General features: G+C 43.7%; 1 protein-coding gene across 1 annotated transcript in view; it reads left to right on the top strand.

Annotated features, from left to right (window-relative positions):
* The first annotated feature begins 820 nt into the window (after positions 1-820).
* The window catches only part of asap2b (ArfGAP with SH3 domain, ankyrin repeat and PH domain 2b), a 43,703-nt gene continuing 29,816 nt past the window's right edge, over positions 821-14,707 (top strand). Inside the window, 4 exon segments of the mRNA XM_030046888.1 lie at positions 821-1,219; positions 8,960-9,032; positions 13,339-13,383; positions 13,386-13,483. Coding sequence (XP_029902748.1) covers positions 1,091-1,219; positions 8,960-9,032; positions 13,339-13,383; positions 13,386-13,483 — 345 coding nt within the window. The 5' untranslated portion in view covers positions 821-1,090.

Genomic DNA, 14,707 nt, shown 5'->3' with positions numbered 1-14,707 from the left:
ACCTAGTTATATAGAAGTATAAAGTGCTTGTTGCGTTGCACATTGCCCTAGTGCCTAATTAGTGAAAATTGCACATTACCCGATTACATATTGAAATAGATGATTGTATACCAACAATGGTAATTTTATGATACAGAGAGTACCCAATTATGCGAGAATATAAAGTGCGTGTTGCATTGCACATTGCCCTAGTACCTAGAAAATAAATGGAGATGTAGCCTAATAAATATTAAAAAAAAAATTTAAAAAAAAGTCTCAGACACTTTGCTGCAGGTCGTCCCGTCTCTGTCCACAGCAGAGGTCCCAAACCCGGTCCTCAAGGCCCCCTGTCCTGTCCTGTCCTGTCCTGCAGGTTCTTGTTTCAGCTCTTTTCTCTCATACCCGATCATTTAGGGCTTCATGCTGATTGGTTGAAACAGATCTACCTGAACAGGGCGTGCATGAAGGTGCATGGGCCTTAACCGGGTCAGGTGTGCAAGAGTAGAGCTGAAACCAAACCCTGCAGGACAGGGGGGCTTGAGGAGCGGGTCGGGGAACACTGCTCTGTCAAATAAAGCAGAAATGCCCCAAAAAAAAAAAACAGATTTAAGAATGAAGGTGAATAGAGTTCAGAAATCACGACACACAAAAAGTAACTGATCTGCTCTGTATCCAAAAGCAGCAGAATGACACCACCAGCTGAGGGAACTACAGATGGAGGGCAGAGTCTGGGTGACGTTTTTGGTTCCAGGAAACGGCTGCAGAGTGAGAGGTCTCGCCGGGCCGCAGCTCCTCTCCGCAGCTCTGCGCTCGCTCAGGTTGTCTGCTGCAGGACGGAGGAATGTGAAGGGATTGTGCGTCAGGGATCCGGCCTCACTGGAATAAACTATGGAGCTCGAGCCCTTCTCCCGGCAGAGGAGCGAGAAGCTGCTTTAAGGTCTCCACTATGAGGAGGAGCGCCTGCTGGACCCCGGAGCGCAGCCGTGCGGTTTATGGATTATTGTTATAAGGAACTCCAGGTGCTCCTCTGCCAGTCAGTCAGGCGGCTGGTTAAAGTTCACACAAGTTTAGTTTTTCCCTTTTCTGTGTCAGGACGGTGTGTTAGCAGCTCATGATGCCGGAGCTGATCACTGTGACAGAGTTTATCGCGGAGACCAATGAGGACTACAAAGCTCCCACCACCTCCAGCTTCACCACTCGGATGTCCCACTGCAGGAATGCTGTGGCCGCCCTGGAAGAGGTGAGCACACCCTGGGGAATTATGAGAATAATATAAAAGCCTTTATTTATGGAGCAGTTTATTATTATTATTATCATTAAACACAATCACAATGTAGTTTACAAGATGCCAGAGTAAAACATGAAGTACAAAAAGAGAAGACATACAGACTTGTGGCAGAATAATGACAAAGTATATCCATCCCTTTTTTCCAAACCTAGTTATTCCTAATAAGGGACGCCCACCGCGTGCTTCCCCCAGCATGCATTGCTTGGAAGGCAGGGAAATCGAGGGAAACACCCTGGGCAGGCTGCCAGTCCCATCACATGGCAAAAAAAATGTCACATTAATAATAATAATAATAATAATAATACAAAATTCACTACAATATCTGCCTAAAATGTCATCGGGCTTATGGGAAGACTGTGTGATTTAAGTACATTTTTTTTATATGTACTTTTTTTTTTTTTAAAAGATGAAACGCAAAAGGTGTTGAAGTGAAACCTAAAGCCAGTCATCCTGTGAGGAAAACTGCATCATTTCAGGAGATTTGTTTGCTTTTTTTAAACAAAACACCCTTTCGCTTTAATTTACACTGATTCCACATGACTTCCTCCGCCGCAGCCGAAACCGGACTACAGATCTATTGAATGTACGGCTCGCAGACTGGCGTGGGCCTGAAGGGGTTTAGGGTCGGAGCCGTGAGAGAGCGAGAGCAGGGGAAAGCAGCTCCATGTTTCCAGCACATTTACTTTCTGCTGAAAAGAGGAACAGGCAGCAGCACTTCCTGTTGCTGTAAGAGCGGCTGTTGCTGCTGCAGTGTGTTGCAACACATTCACACACACACACACACACATTCACACATACACTAACACACACACTCACACACTCACACTTTAGTTAGATGTACAGCCAGTTCACCTGCCTCTGTGGTAGTCATACTGATACTGTAGTACTATTACTGCGATTACTACTAATATTGATACTCAAAACGCAGAATCTCCCCTGAGAGCAGCGCAGGGCGAAAAATAAAAACTTTAACAGGTAAAAACCTAGAGGATGTGGCTCCAGGTGGGCGGCCATCTGCCTCCACCGCAGGGACGAGAGAGAGAGAGAGGGAGAGAGAGAGGGAGAGAGAGAGAGAGAGAGAGAGAGAGAGAGAGAGAGAGAGAGAGAGAGATGTAGGGAATTTGAAAAAACGTGATTGTTTTACCACCGATCAGACAGGTAGAATCCAGAGGGACACCAACCTTAACCTTTACCTTAACCACAACCTGCCTTACCTTACCCTTAACCTTAAACTTAACCTCAACCTTAAGTTAGCTTGCTTTTGTGAGGCGAGGCCCCACAACACTAGTAGTACCTGGTACACACCCACACACACCCACACACACACACACACACACACACACACACACACACACACACACACACACAGCAGGCGGTGCCATGCCAGGTGCCGAGCCACCCATCAGAACTACAACTACTACTGCTGATACTACTTCAACTACTACTACTACTGTTAGTGCTATAGTACTACTGCTGATACTACTTCAACTACTACTACTACTGTTAGTGCTATAGTACTACTGCTGATACTACTTCAACTACTACTACTACTAGTGGTGCTATAGTACTACTGCTGATACTACTACTATTACTACTACTACTAGTGGTGCTATAGTACTACTGCTGATATTACTACTATTACTACTGCTGGTACTACGTCTGGTGCTACTACTACTGTTAGTGCTATAATACTACTGCTGATACTACTGCTACTACTACTGATGCTATGGTACTACTGCTGCTACTAATACTAGTGGTACCATAGTACTACTGTTACTACTGCTGCTGCTGTGTTAGTACTACTACTATGATTACTGCTTTTACTTCTACAGCTGATACTGTTACTACAACTGTACTGCTACTGTACTGCAAAGTCATGATAATGATGTCATTTGACTTTTTTAATGAGTTTTACAGCCTGACTGACGGCTGCTGGGTGACTTCCTCCTCCTGTTGCATTCTGGGACAGATGTGGCCCCGGGCAGTGGGGGGCGGGGAGGGGTGAGACGGGGGGTGAGACAGGGCTTCTCCTGCCTGGTCGTGTCCCAACAGGACCTGTCTCACCCTGCCTCTCTCTCTCTCTGTCGAACTCTTTTTCAGCCTTTCCTCCTCTCTTGTTCCTCCTTTTCTCTCTCACTCATGTGTCTGTAACTACGTACAGCTATTTCACAACCTGACTTTCTCTCTTCTCTCTTTCTCTCTTTCTTTCTTTCTTTCTTTCTGTCTGTCTGTCTCTCAGCTCGTGTCTGTCTCAGGAGTAAAGGTCCTCCCGAGCGTCAGGCTTGTCTCGACACGTCTTCGCTCTGTTAGGATTTAAAGGAGCTCTGCATCAATAAATCACCACATTAACTTTGAGGCTTCATTGTAATGACAGTAAACAGCCGAGCTGCTGTCGCTTTACGGCTCAAAGCAGGAAGGGGGCGCTGCTGAGCGAGAGGCCGATGGAAAAGGAGTTTGCCTTCAGGGCTCTCTAACCGTGACGCTGAGAAAGGCTTTCCTGAAAAACAAAAAAAAAACCTCCCAGAGATCACCTGTCAATCAAACTGTGGGGGCGGGGCATAGGCGGAGTTTGAAATTTGCGCTGGGGGGGGCAAACATTTTTTTTTTATTATTATTTTATTTATTACAATACCAAACATAATGTAATTCAGATTTATTTCTGAAAATAATCTTATTTTATTGCATTGCTTAAATGGAAAAAAAAAATATTGGACCTATTTTTGAATGTAGTGACACATTTCAGACGCTAACTCCGCCTATGGGGCGGGGCTTGGATTTCCAGTGTGTGTCCAGTTCCTGAAGCTTTTGGAGAATAAACTCTTACGGATGGAGTTTGAGTTTCTCTTTTCTTGGACATGGTGGCTATTACTGCAGTAACATATTACAGTACTCCGATTACAATTTTGTACAATTCTGCGTCTTATGTAACAGCGAGGGTGGAGCTAACAAACTGTGGCAGTGAGAACAAGCAATAAACGAAGCTTCACTGGCTCTTCATCACAGCCACAAACTTCAAAAGCCTCTTTGTGCCTCTGCAGCGTTGTCATGGTGATCCATATGATTGACAGGGAGGTGAGTTTAAGCCCACATGTGTCTACAATCCAGGTAAAACTCAACTGAAGCGCTCAGGTGTGTCTGGTTCTCCCCAGTTCTCTGCTCCGTTCTTTATGTTTTCTCCTCAGACTTTTCTACCTGAAGGGTGTCAGGCCCACACGGCTGCACAGGAAGTGATGCGTTTCCCTGTGTGTTTGGAATAAACAGAGGAAGAAGAAGAGCTGAGTGTTTGGCATGAGCAGCGATAGCCGCCATGACTGAGCAGAGAAAGATAAGACAAACTGGAAATCCAGGTTCACGCTGTTTGATTGACAGGCGATCATTATAAACATGTTCAAACTGGACTGACAGGCTGCATCCGTATCAGTTTATTTACCAAGGAACAGCAAATGGAAGAGCTACAGTATCGACTGGAGAATTGTTTCACCTATTTTTCATTTCAAGGCTCCTCAACCAGATCCTACAAGTTAAAATCTACCTTCAATTAATATTTTACCTAATTTATTTATTTATTTAGGTATAAACTTGCATATTTATTCATGATTTAATTCATTTATTTATTAATTCATTGGATTTGGCCTAATACAGCCTCCTGATATTGTGCCTTAACGTTTAGAGAGCTGTTACTGACAGCTGTTTCCAATATTCTGTCCCCCCTCATGTACATAAATACGGAGGACAAAAAACTAGAAACCCCTCTCAGTATAATGCAGTCCAGTAGCAGATCTCTGCAAACTACAACCTCAGTAATAAACACAGAATTAAAGTGACACATTCTGCACAATGTCAACACAAACTGAACATTATAAACTTTGTTAAAAGTAGAATTTATGGCCGAGCTGCTGTCAGAGTGGACAGCTGGAGCTCAGGAAGTGGTTATGTACCTTTTTTGGCTCTGGAAAAAAAAAGGTTCACATAATTACCATGAGGTGCAATAATTAGCCCTATAGGAGGTACATTTGTGTAGATTGTACCTCAGGGGACAGAAATGGACTCCTGCTGTACCCTTGTTTCTCACAGTGTATGAGAGGCGATGTCAAGTCAGTTAAAGTGAAATGCTGTGAAACATCCAGTAATGTGCAGCTACTTTTGATTTTCAACCTCTGGACAAAAAGAGAATCTGCACCTACAAATCACAGTTCAGTGTTTAGTTTTCAGATCAGCTTTTTGTTCCCGATCAGCCTCTGGACTGTCGGCATGTCTCAGCTCTGACTCACTGTGACTCACCAGAGCTCACACACACACACACACACACACACACATACACACACACAGAGCTGCTGCTGCTGCTGAAAACAAGGAAGTGCACCGCATAAAATGACCTGAGTACACACTGTTAGTTTGTTTTATTTACCACTGATTACAGTAAAAGATGTCTAGATATAGATTATATAGAAGATACGGAAAGAAACATACATGAAAGACATTAAACCCAAGAAATGGCTTATAGAGTGGCAACGCCCGGATACAATTACACATCAGCCAAAGACAATAAAAATGAAAAAACACACATATATACACACACACACACACACACACTCATGCGGTCACTTAGAGGTGGCAGTGCCTTTAGATAATGCACATCGAAACAACTCTATCTATAAACTTAGCAGCATGACGTTTCAGTTTTGGTAGAGCTAAAGGTAATGTGGTTAATAGATGTGCACATACACACACACACACACACACACACACACACACACACACACTAACACACCTAAACACACACTTCACATCATTGCTTTTATCTCTCTGTATGACCAAACTGGGGCCTGGGAACCTGCAGGGGTTCTCAGGGGTGATCTGTAGGGTTCCAAGTATTACGATTATTTTGACAGATAAATCAAAGAACAGAATAAAAGAATAAACCAAAGGAAGCGTGATAGTAAAAAGCAATGTTGAATAAGTAAGTTTTCAATTGCTGTTTAAAGATGTTCTCAGAATCTGCATCTCTTGGGTGGGGAATTCTATATTTTTGGTGTGCAGTTAAAAAAGGCTTCGCTGACGATTCTCTTATTTATGTGATAGTCTGTATTTAAAAAAAAAAAACAGCAGAAGATCTAAGAGGCCACTAAGGATTATAAAACGATACAGAATCAGTGTCTTATGCCGGTTCAAAATTATTAAGAGTCTGTAAACAAGTAGTAGTATTTTAAAAATCCTAAAAGACACAGGGAGTCGGTGCAGGTCAGCTAAACCCGGACTGATCTGCTCTCTCTCCTGTTCTGGTTAAAAGTCGAGCGGCAGAGTTCTGAGTTAACTGACGTTTATCAGTGGATTGTTTGGGAAGGCCAGTGAGAAGAGCATTACAGCCGTCTGATCTACTTGAAGTAAATGCATGAACTCGTTTTTCAGCGTCTTGTTGGGATAGGAATGGTCGTACCTTTGCAATATTCCTTAAATGAAAGATTCGCGATTTTAGAAATTTACAGTGAGAAGTTGCAGCAAAAGAATCAGTAAAGGTTTACGGGTAAAATTGTCCTAAGCCCCCTGGGTGTTTTTTCTGTTGAAGCACCATGGACGGCTCCAAATCCTCAAGATTCTTTGAGGGTTTCCCAGGGGTCCTTGAGATATTTCTAAGGAACCTAAAGGAGATTACAAGGGCTCTTGAAAGGTTTCCAGGATCCCTTAGGTGATTCCAAAGGTTATCAATGGGTTTCCAAGGGTCCAAGATCTTTTGAGGGGTTTGCATGAAACCTGAAGGGGGTTCCAGTCATTCTTGAAAGGTTACTAGGATCCCTCAGATGATTCCAAAGATTCCTGAGTCATTTCGAAGGTTTTTTTGGGGGGGGGTCCTATGTGTCACTGACAGGGTTCTCGGGGTCCTTCAGAGATTGATGGTACTTTTGAGGGGTTTCCAGGGGTCCGTGAGAGTTTCTAGAGTTTCTTTTGGGGTTTCCTGGGGTCCATTAGGGGGTCTCAAGAGGTCCACAACAAAATGGGGAGGTTTAGTTTCATTATGACTTAATTCAGAAGAAATACACACGGTCAGAAAATGTGTAATGAAGCCTAATTACAGTTTTTATGGTTCTACAATGCAACGGTAAAGTTGCCGAAATCTTTCATGTTGACTTTTTTGTGTTTTTTAGATGGATTACTGTCTGTCTCTCAATCCAGTATTATGTCATTTTCTTGTCATTTGTGAAAACATTTATTAATTCATTCAGTGTAGTAACTCTGATTTTGGTGATTTGGTGATGTTTTTTTAAAAAAAAAAAAAAAAAAACATGTTCAAGCTGTTTTTCTTAGTTCCTGAAACGAAAGGTTTTCAAGCAGACAGCAACAGTGTGAGACTGATCTCATGTGGGTGTGTCGCATGAAGGTGTGTTTGGGTACCTGAAATGAACCATGGATTTAGGAAGTGTAGAAACTGGGATTATATTGTGCGACCAATCACACAAGCCACACAAACAGTTTCCTCACACAGCAGACTCTGCCTGGAGAGCCTGTAAACCTGCCTGTTATCCTCAATTAGACAACTCCATACATGCTCACACACACATACCCACACACACACACACACAGGCCCGCCTTTAGTCTGATCTTCAGTTTAGGGCTGCAACTAATGATTATTCACACTGACGATTAATCTGTTGATTGTTTTTTCATGAATCATGTAGGGTGTAAAGTGTGTGTGAAGTGATCAGAGTCCAAACTGACGTCTTCAAATGTCTTCCTTAATCTTACCAGCAGCCCAAAAAAAGTATTATTTTTATTAAGATATGACCAGAGAAATCAAAGACAATCTGAGGATCTGAGTGAAGCTGGAATCAGACAGTCGCAGGTGGTTTTAACTTGAGAAATGACCAAAATGATTTATCAGTCATTGAAATTATGATTGACTCATTTCCTGTTGCCCAGCTGATCATTTCAGTGTGTAATCAGCGACTTTACAGCTTCTCCATGCAGAACATCAGATGTGCTGCATGTTAGAGTGTAAACCAGCCAGCAGGATGTGGAGCAGCTGGAGCTACAACATTAAAACACCTTTTACAGGTTGATGCAGCAATAATATAACTCTCTGAAAGGTACTGATCCTCACAGTGAGCTGCTTTTGCAGATCCCCTAGGTGATTCCAGAGATTATCAAGGGGTTTCCAAGAGTTCTTTTTGGGGTCCTATATGTCACTGATAGGGTTCTTGGGGTCCTTCAGAGATTGAGGGGGTTTTTGAGGGTTTTCCAGGAGTCCTTGAGAGCTTCTGGGGAACCAAATGGAGGTTACAAGAGTTCTTGAAGGATTTCTAGGATGCCTTAGGTCATTCAAAAGGTCATTCAGGAATTTCCAAGGGTCCTTTAGGAATCCTTGCTGTCATTGACAAGGTTCCAGGGGTCCCTCGGAGGTTTCCCAGGTTCCTTTATGGGGTTCCAAGTTTTCTGATGGATTTGCATGAAACCTAAAGGGGGTTCCAATCGTTATTGAAAGGTTTCTAGGATCCCTAAGATTATTCCTAAGATTCCTGAGGAGGAACCGTTCTTCACAATGAACGACTTTTACTTTTCACACTGAGAATACTGCTGCACTTTTACTGAGGGAACATGCAGGAATGCTGGACTTTTACATTGAAAGGATTTTTACATTGTGTTGTTGCTGCTGTTGCTGTCCCTGCTGTGTCTGATCTTGACTGTGTTTGTCTTCAGGCTCTGGATCTGGACAGAGCCGTCCTCCACAAGATCAAGAAGTCAGTGAAGGCCATCAGCACCTCTGGTCTGGGTGAGTGACGCACTTTGACCTCCAGGTTTTTCATTTCAGTTAAAATCAGCGACGTCCACAGGTGGAGGAGCCGGCACTGGTGAACAACAGACAAAAAAAAAAAAACTCCACACCACAAACCTCAGTTCTTAGATCGTGCCAGGCTGCAGGGTTTGACGCCTCCTCCACTCCACCCCCATACTGACACCCTTCAGAGGGAGGGGGAGGGTCTTCAGGGGAAACGAAAGCAGGGAACCTGAACATGACTTTGAGATGCAGCTCAGGCCTGTGTGTCAGGTCATTCTAGTTATTCAAGTTAGGCGGCTATTTATTTATTAATTTATTTAGCGCGTGTAAGGGCTGGAACATTATGAATACGAAGCCATTCCCATGTTCAATTATGTGCCATAAGTTGTTTTTGGACAACTGGAGAATGAATAAAAATGGTCAAAAAATACCACCAAAATGCCACATTAGGACACCGAGACCTTGAGGAACACCACAGAAAAATTCATGTTTTGATTTGGTGTCGAAAACTTTTTACATCTGGAGATTTCTGTAAGAAGTGCATGTTTCTGTGATGGGATGTTGAGCGTTGTGTTGTGTAAATGTGTCAGAAACTGGCCCTTATTGTCAATATACCTACAAAACCAGAGCTCCTCTGAACGGCCTCGCTCTCCAGTTTGTGTGTGTAAAGTCTGATGAGGCTGTGATTCTCCTAGAGGTCACTAGAGGTCATTTTCTCCAGCGACGTCCAGTTTGACAAAAGTCTCTGCCTGCAGTGAAATGGCTGCTATGGGGGCCAACATCATCACACAGGAATCAAATGTGGCTCATTGAATCCACAAGAGTCTCAGCTTTCCAGTCAAAGCCAACTGATGCAGCTCCAAGACTGTTTAGGCCCCAGTCTGCACACACACACCATTTTACAACAGGCCACAAGAACACATGTGGACTGCAGGCTTTGGGGCCCAAACTGCATGGGATTAGCAGAAGGTGGGCGTGTCTGCAAAGGGGAGAGAACCCATTTTCATTCACACAGCTGGAGGTCAGAGGTCAAGGGACACACTGGAAACAGACATGACAGTTTTCCCCTTGCCAAAATTTTGTTTAAATTTGCAGTGATATTTAGCCGCCTTGCTGACAACCCAGCAGGACAAAAGAGGCCGTGGATGCCGGCATCCATGTGCAGACAGACCTCAGATCTGAGACATCAAAAACAGAGACTGAGGTGCTCAACCACAATCTGCTTCAAAGCCTCCAGTCTTGTTGATTTGCTTTCATTTCACCTGAAGGATTCCTCGCCTTGAAACTCTGTCAGACCTCAATGGTGAAAAACAAATAAATGTATTTTTAAAATTAGTTTGATATTTTGTTGAGATTTATATTATATTTTCAATACCAAATATTTCTAAAAAAGGACTAAAAATTAACAGTGAAACTAATAAAAACTAAACTAAACTAGCAAACTTGTTTTTACGACAAATTAAAACTCAACTGAAATAAAAAAAATAATGCATAATGCAAAACTAGAGTAAGCTTTGTGTGTGTGTGTGTGTGTGTGTGTGTGTGTGTGTGTGTCACAGCGCAGTGTGTGTTCAGGCAGGTGGAGTTTCACCACACATTCCTCCCATACCGCTCACCTGTCCCAGCATGCCGCGGGACAAACGACCGCCTCAGCCGCTCCGCTTCCTGTGCGGGCCGAGCCGCCGCCACTGCTGTCTGACTCATTAAAGGGACATTCCCACTGCTCAGCGGAAGGCTGGCAGGAGCTTTCTTCCAGCGCCGCGCTGTTACGCTGCACAAAGACACAAAAACAGTGTCGCGTCTCTGCACGTTTTCGCTGATGTCAGAGGATTTCACCTGATTTCTGTGTGTGTGACGTGACAGAAGAGGAAGCACCAAACCAGGCGTTAAACTGGTTTTACAGTTTTTCCCAACTGCTAAAACACATTTCTTGAAACCTCCACCCATTTTCTCAAAACGTTAAACACAAATCCAAAACGTCAAACTACATTCACAAAAACCCCAGACTTTTCTATCCAAACCAAACAGTGTGTTCAGGTCACACACACAGCAGGTAAAAACACAGTCACCTCAGAGCATTCGTCACACACTACATCAAATAATGTAGGACACAGCATCCAGGGCATGTAGGTAACAGAAAATGTTTATTGTAAATGCATTTAGCAAAATAATATCGTAGTCAAAACAATATCCAGACTACATTCAGCACTTTCATAACAAAAAAATAAAACTAAATGAAAAGCACATCACTGCACAAAGTCACTGAGATTCATTCTCCAACATCATGTCTTTGTTGGGGGTCCAGCCAGAGGACTTCATCCATGTTACAGGCAATATTTACTCAAATTGGGTTGAATTCTTTGTCCTGCTTCCCTCATTGTCATCCCATCAACAAGGACATGGTGTATGATAGTTGCCCAAATTTCACCAGTGATGATAGTTCTTGGTCTTCCTCGTGCCCTTCCTCCTCGTCCACCACCTCTAGTACGTACTCTTCCTCCTCTGCCTCTCTGTGTGTTTCTGTCCATTGTAGATGGATGCACATGTGCCACCTGTGAACTCTGAACTGACTTTTATCCTGCCCAGTCGCTCTGATCACATTATTAGAAACATGTGTGTGCAGTTTTGAGTTGTTGTGTGTAAAAGGTGACGGCTGTGTTGGAGTTGTGTTCACATTCAGCTGTCAGTGTTTACAGTGTATGGCAGTGTGAAATGTGTTTAGTGAATGAGAATGTGTTTAAGGTTTAGCAAAAAAGAGCAAATGAGTTTTGCAAATTGTGTCCAAATACCTGAACAGTGTTTAGGGTTTGGCCAAAAGAGTGTTTGATAGGAAAAATGAGTTTAGGCCGCTGAGGATTTGTTTCAGAGAACGGAGTTTAGTGTTTGAGCAACTGAGAAAAACTGTAAGACACTTTCTCTTGTTTCAGATAAATCATTTCTATGCAAACAAAATCAAAATAATCTGCCAATTCAGTGAGATAACTTGACTATTTTTTTCTTTTTCTTTTTAATCTCTTATTATTTATTTATTTATTTTTTACAAAAGTCCTTTTAGAGACGGATGCATCTCCTACAAACACAGTGACACCTTCACTGCAGAGCTGCTCTCAGTGAGTGTGTGTGTGTGTGTGTGTGTGTGTGTGTGTGCGCTGCATCAGCCTCAGTGAGGAGCCTCCCTGCAGCCTGAGGGGTTTTCACTGTTTAGGCTCATTCTGTTTTTGTCCTGAGGGTTCTGGTCCCACTTGGTTTGACCTCAGAGAGAGACGGGGCAGGGCTGTGGGGTTTAAATCTAAGTTTTCCTCTCAGTCGGTCCAAAGCTGCTGTAGATGCTGACATCAGCAGATTATTGCAGCAGAATCCCATAATCTCACTGTTTCAGCATTAATATCCTTCTGCTTTAACGTGAATATCTCAACAATAACATGAATATCTGACTGCTTCAACATTAAAGTCCCAGTGAAGTGGCATCGTGCATATTTTGCTGTACTTCCTGTTGAAAGAGGAAGTTGGGGTGGGGCTTAATTTGAGGCGGGATCATTTAAAATGCAAACCGATAAAACAGCAGCATCCAGTTATTTCTGTGTTTTTCACAATAAAGTGACCATCAAAACTACACAGTTGTCCTGAAAGTAAAAGAACTGGGATTTGGTGTAAAAAATGAGGAAATCCAGTTTTTATTTTTATTATTTTTATTTTTGTCGTTAAAAATATTAGTGGTCTTTAATTAGCAAACCACCTGGAAAAAGTCTCTTCTTTGTGACTTTAAGCGGCAGCCGGCGGCGTGTCGCAATAAAAGCGCCTGAAGCTGCCAGCTCTCAGTCGTCGTCGTATCCCATGATGCTCTTGTGATATTGTGTTTATGCAAAATGCTGTTTGTGCAGTTATTGTGACATAAAACCAATCGGAGTGTGAGGAAACAGGGAGAACAACCAAAAAAAAATCATTCTGCTCAGGATTGTGAAAGAATGAAAGTTGAAACGTTGTAGAAGAGAGCGGGCAGCTTCCTGTCTGACACAGGAAGTCCCTCTGAACTTTGACCCCTCCCAAACACACACACACACACACACACACACACACACACACATGCACACATGTTAATGAGCTGTTTAATCCTGTTAACTCTCTCCTCAGTCTGCCAATGAAGCAGGAAATGATGCACTAGTTTTATTTCAAGCCTCGTTCCTCTCCTCTTTCTTCTTCTTTTCTCCGTCTTCCTCTCCTCCTCCTCCTCCTCCTCCTCCTTCCTCTTCTTTTCTCCCTCCCCTCACGGTTGACGGTGGTGTGTTTCTGTGTGTTGCAGCTCACGTGGAGAACCAGGAGCAGTACATCCAGTCCTTGGAGAAGTTCGGGGAAACCTTGCGAACAGGGAGGACGCCGACGTCGGCTCGGCCTTCACCAACTTCTCCGTCTTCACCAAGGAGCTGACGGCGCTCTTCAAGAACATGGTGAGACCCAAACCGAGCCGCGGTCCCGTTTATTCAGCCGGCGACGACGACTTTTACACCCCTGGATCGAAGTTTGTAAAGAGCTCGTGTTCGTGTGTTGGTGAGCAGCAGGGCAGGAAAAACATCTGCAGAGTGGAGGGGCGTGGTGGGGTTATGGGGGGGCTTAAGTCAGCTTTTTGCCCATGAAACATGCAGGTGGAAATGAAAATATTAAACTGGGAAATGGGGATAAAATGAGCTCTTTAACCGCTGGAGTTTTCAGTATCCAACATCCAAAAAACGACCCCACAGGTCGTGTGTACAAGCAGCTTCTTACGACCTATAGTCATGTGTTAAAGTTCAGTGACCTGTAGATAATAACCACACTGCGGCGTGTGAGGAAGTCAGGTGACCCACCCTGCAGGCTGGACCGGACCTGGGTTCGATTCCTGCATGAAGCGAGTGTTGATGTACGTTCCCGGGTGTTGGGTTTCATTCATTCCTGCATGTGTATTGTTGTCACCATGACAACAGAGGTCGACTAACCTTAACCTCAACCTCACCTGAACATTAAGTGTTCAGTTTGCAGACTCAAGCGTTTTGTTAGTGATTACAGGCTCAGACAGTCGTGTTGTTGCGGGACAGCGTGGAGGGTTACGGTTTGAAAGGTGGCGCAGTTCTGTTGATTTAATGATCGGCTTGCGAACACGTTCTCAGGAGAACGTTCTGAGGGTCCACACCGAGGTACTCATTTCAGAAAAGCAATGTTATCTTGCTTTTTCAAACGGATTGACGACCTGCCGCCGTGGCCGAGCGGGGGCCTGCAGCTCAGAGATATCAGCATCAGTTCTGGAGTGCAGAAACAAACAGTTGAACTTCTGTTTTCTCTGCTAACGAGCTTGACTTGCTGACTTCATGATGTTGTCAGTTGTTGTTTCAGCTGCTGCGAAGAAAAGTGAGTTAGCAAGCCGCTGACTGCAAGTGCCTGAGCGGACACAACATAAAGGAAAAAACATAAAGTGAGAGGTGGAACCACACTCTCTCTGTCTGAGGATGACACCAGACCATCTGTAAATAGAACAAAGGTTCAAAAAAGGTGAACTTGTCCTTTAAGAGATTTGTTCAAGCTCCTTTGCCGGAGGGTTTCCACAGTGACAGGAAGGCGTTCGGCCGCTGGTTTAGTTCACTTCTCTGTGACTGACAGTGAACCTGATGCCAAATAATGTGGTAAACTCCGCCCGCAGG

The sequence above is a fragment of the Myripristis murdjan genome, chromosome 24 (genome assembly GCF_902150065.1).
Source record: "Myripristis murdjan chromosome 24, fMyrMur1.1, whole genome shotgun sequence".
Lineage (NCBI taxonomy): Eukaryota > Metazoa > Chordata > Actinopteri > Holocentriformes > Holocentridae > Myripristis > Myripristis murdjan.
This window is presented reverse-complemented; position numbering and strand designations above follow the sequence as displayed.